Consider the following 3087-nt stretch of genomic DNA (forward strand, 5'->3'; position numbering starts at 1 on the left):
TTTTAAAAGTGGTTTTAAGTGGTGTTAGTAACTTAATTTTTTTTTTTTTTTTTTTTTTTTTTTGGCAAAAAACAAAGAAATATATTAAGTTAATCAAGGTTAGCCATCAAAATGTTGGCTTAACCCATTACAAAACATGCCCTCTTTTGATCCATTATACACTTGGATTTGAGGCTTAAAGTAAAAGTACAATTGACTAGCTAGGAAAAAGTATCCCAAACATGTAATAAAACATAAACTTGAAGAAAAAAAACAATTGGCTTAATGTATTGCAAATATAAACTAGTAACGAACAGAACTTTGATGCCATTAAAAATTGCTTAAAGGAGTAGCCACGGGTTCGAATCCCAAATGTAAAATTGGTGAGGATAACATAGCTTTGCATTAGTCGCTCATTCAAATAATTTAATTTTGACTTTCTTCACTAACGTTGTCCAACATGTAAATTCGTCGTTGAATAAAGCATTATTTCTTGCGAGCCAAATGAACCAAATAGTAGCTGGACCGATTAACTGCCACAATTTCCCCGCTTTAATACCCATTCCCGAACTCAAAGCGTGAGTGAAAGTAGCGAATGAGGATGGCATGACCCATCTAAGATTCCACCAACGAAAAATGTCCGGCCAAATCAAACTAGCCCATGGACAATGTAATAGAAGATGAATAGCCGTTTCCACCGAACTATAGCACCAAAAACATGTCACATTTTGATCTTCACGTATAACGCCTCTTTGTAGCAAAGTGTGTTTAACCGGAATACAATTTTGAATGGCCAACCAATGAAAAATTAAAACTTTAGAAGGTATAGGATTGTACCACATTAAGCTTGCCCATTCCGGAATTGATTCATTAAATTCATTAACTAACAAGCGTACGACTTCCGAAACAGAATAAGATCCATCTACCGCGGGCGTCCAAAACATAGAATCTTCTTTTTCTTCGGTCAACACAACATTAGATAATTCAGCCATTAATAAAGCGTACTCGGAAGCATCATATTGTTGTAGTGGAAGGTCCATTTGAATTAACCACCCACCATCATTGACATTAACAGAAGGGTGATAAAACAAAATCTTTTCCTTCTTATGCCAACACAAACGATAGATTGAAGGGTACTTGATATATAAAGGAATGTTTGTAAGCCATATATCATCCCAAAATTGAATTAACGCCCCATTTCCCACATTCCATCTCCAACGACCATTACCCGTAATCGACTCCAAGAGAAACAATATCTTTCCATACCGGGGACAAGGTTCGAGAATTTAACGTAGCCGTTTCGAACATTAATTTCCCTTTAAAAGAAGGACCGAAAGAGTTAAGAACAATTGTTTTCCAAAGAGCGTTTTTGTTATCGTTTAACCTTGACCACCATTTAGCAAGCATAGCAAGATTTTTTACTCGAAGAGGAGTAACGTCTAGACCTCCCATCTATTTTGGTTTGCACACAGTAGCCCAATTAACAAGACAAAGTTTTCGTCTAACACAATCACCACCCCATAAGAAGTTCCTTCGCAACCCTTCAAGTTTGTTAATCACCTTTTTAGGAGCTTTGTACATTGCCATGTAATGCAAAGGGAGACTAGAAAGAACGGCGTTAACCAAAACAAGCCTATCACCGAACGAAAGACATCTACCTTTCCAACCCGCCAATTTCTTTTTAAATTTATCGATAACCGGATCCCAAAAAGAACATTGCCTCCTCTTGAAACCTATCAGGATACCCAAGTAAGAAAAAGGAAAATCCCCTATCGAACACCCTAAGATACTCGCGAAATAATCCATTTGGGCCCGCGTGCAATTTAGCCCATACAGATGAAAGGACCCGTCCTAATCCATCCGGACGAAGTCCATATCGATTATAAATGATTCACAACAGTTGATTTCATCGCGAGGTACTTGACCTCTATATGATACATTTTACAAACATTGCATTCGTTTTTGAAAAGACAAACTTTCATTACATCGAAAGTTGACGGCATGCATACCATTTTATAATATATCTAACTATAATTGAATTAATAATAATATTGATGAACTCAACAACTCGAATTCAACATCTTTTGAAATATGTCATGAATGACTCCAAGTAATATCTTTAAAATGAGCAATTGCACAGCGGAAGACTTCTTTCATACCTGAGAATAAACATGCTTTAAAGTATCAACCAAAAGGTTGGTGAGTTCATTAGTTTAACATAAATAATCATTTCCATCATTTTAATAGACCACGAGATTTTCATTTCTCATAAATATACGTCCCATGCATAGAGACAAAAATATCATTCATATGGATTGAACACCTGGTAACCGACGTTAACTTAATGCATAGAATATCCCCAAAATAGAACCTCTCGTCTGTATAATAATCTCGAAGTACTAAAGCATTCGTACCCCGAATGGGACTTGTCAAGGTCCATAGATCTATCTTTAGGATTCGCGTCAATCAGGGGCCATTTCCCTAAATTCTTAGGTTACCAGACTTGAAGGGCGATATTCGGTTTAATAATCCAACCATATAATGTAATTTTAAGTACTTGTGTCTATTTCGTAAAACAGTTATAAAAGCAGCGCATGTATTCTCAGTCCCAAAAATATATATTGCAAAAGCATTTAAAAAGGGAGCAAATGAAACTCACCATAATGTATTTTGTAGTAAAAATATATATAATGATATTTAACAACTGAACAATGCAGGGTTGGCCTCGGATTCTCGAACCTATATCATTTATATATATATTAAAACATATACTCGTAAACGACTAAATCTTTATATTTTTTTTATAATATACTTGTTTAATTATTTGTTATATAGATATAGATATATTTGATTTATCTATTTTATTTAACTAGCGTTTATCTTTCATTAACACATTTTAATAGTAATAATTTATATTAGGATTTATATATAAAAAATATATATATGTATATATTAATTTATATATTATATATATAGCTTAGTTATTATATCGTTAATAATAAAATTATAGTGATATGTGATTTTTATATTCTGGTAATGTATTTTTATATAAAAATATTTATTTGTAGTAATATTAATAATAATAATTATGAATATAACAATTTTTAC

At 33.1% G+C, this 3087-nt stretch overlaps 1 protein-coding gene across 1 annotated transcript; it reads right to left on the reverse strand.

The window, feature by feature from the left end:
- Positions 1-392: 392 nt before the first annotated feature.
- On the reverse strand, positions 393-1785 carry LOC139848438 (uncharacterized). The gene is made up of 2 exons (XM_071838171.1): positions 1450-1785; positions 393-1079 (listed from the first exon to the last, which is right to left on the reverse strand). Exons 1-2 carry the CDS (start codon positions 1783-1785, stop codon positions 393-395), a joined length of 1023 nt encoding a protein of 340 aa, XP_071694272.1.
- Between the last annotated feature and the right edge of the window lie 1302 nt (positions 1786-3087).

Source organism: Rutidosis leptorrhynchoides, chromosome 5, assembly GCF_046630445.1.
Source record: "Rutidosis leptorrhynchoides isolate AG116_Rl617_1_P2 chromosome 5, CSIRO_AGI_Rlap_v1, whole genome shotgun sequence".
In the NCBI taxonomy this organism is placed as follows: Eukaryota; Viridiplantae; Streptophyta; class Magnoliopsida; order Asterales; family Asteraceae; genus Rutidosis; species Rutidosis leptorrhynchoides.

What these genes read in the sequence shown, in the direction of transcription:
- LOC139848438 (XM_071838171.1), bottom strand. Translation starts at nt 1,785, where the DNA reads ATGGATTATTTCGCGAGTATCTTAGGGTGTTCGATAGGGGATTTTCCT. An exon ending in GTCTTGTTAATTGGGCTACT is followed by an intron (nt 1,080 to 1,449) that starts GTGTGCAAACCA and finishes TGGCATAAGAAG; the next exon opens with GAAAAGATTTTGTTTTATCA.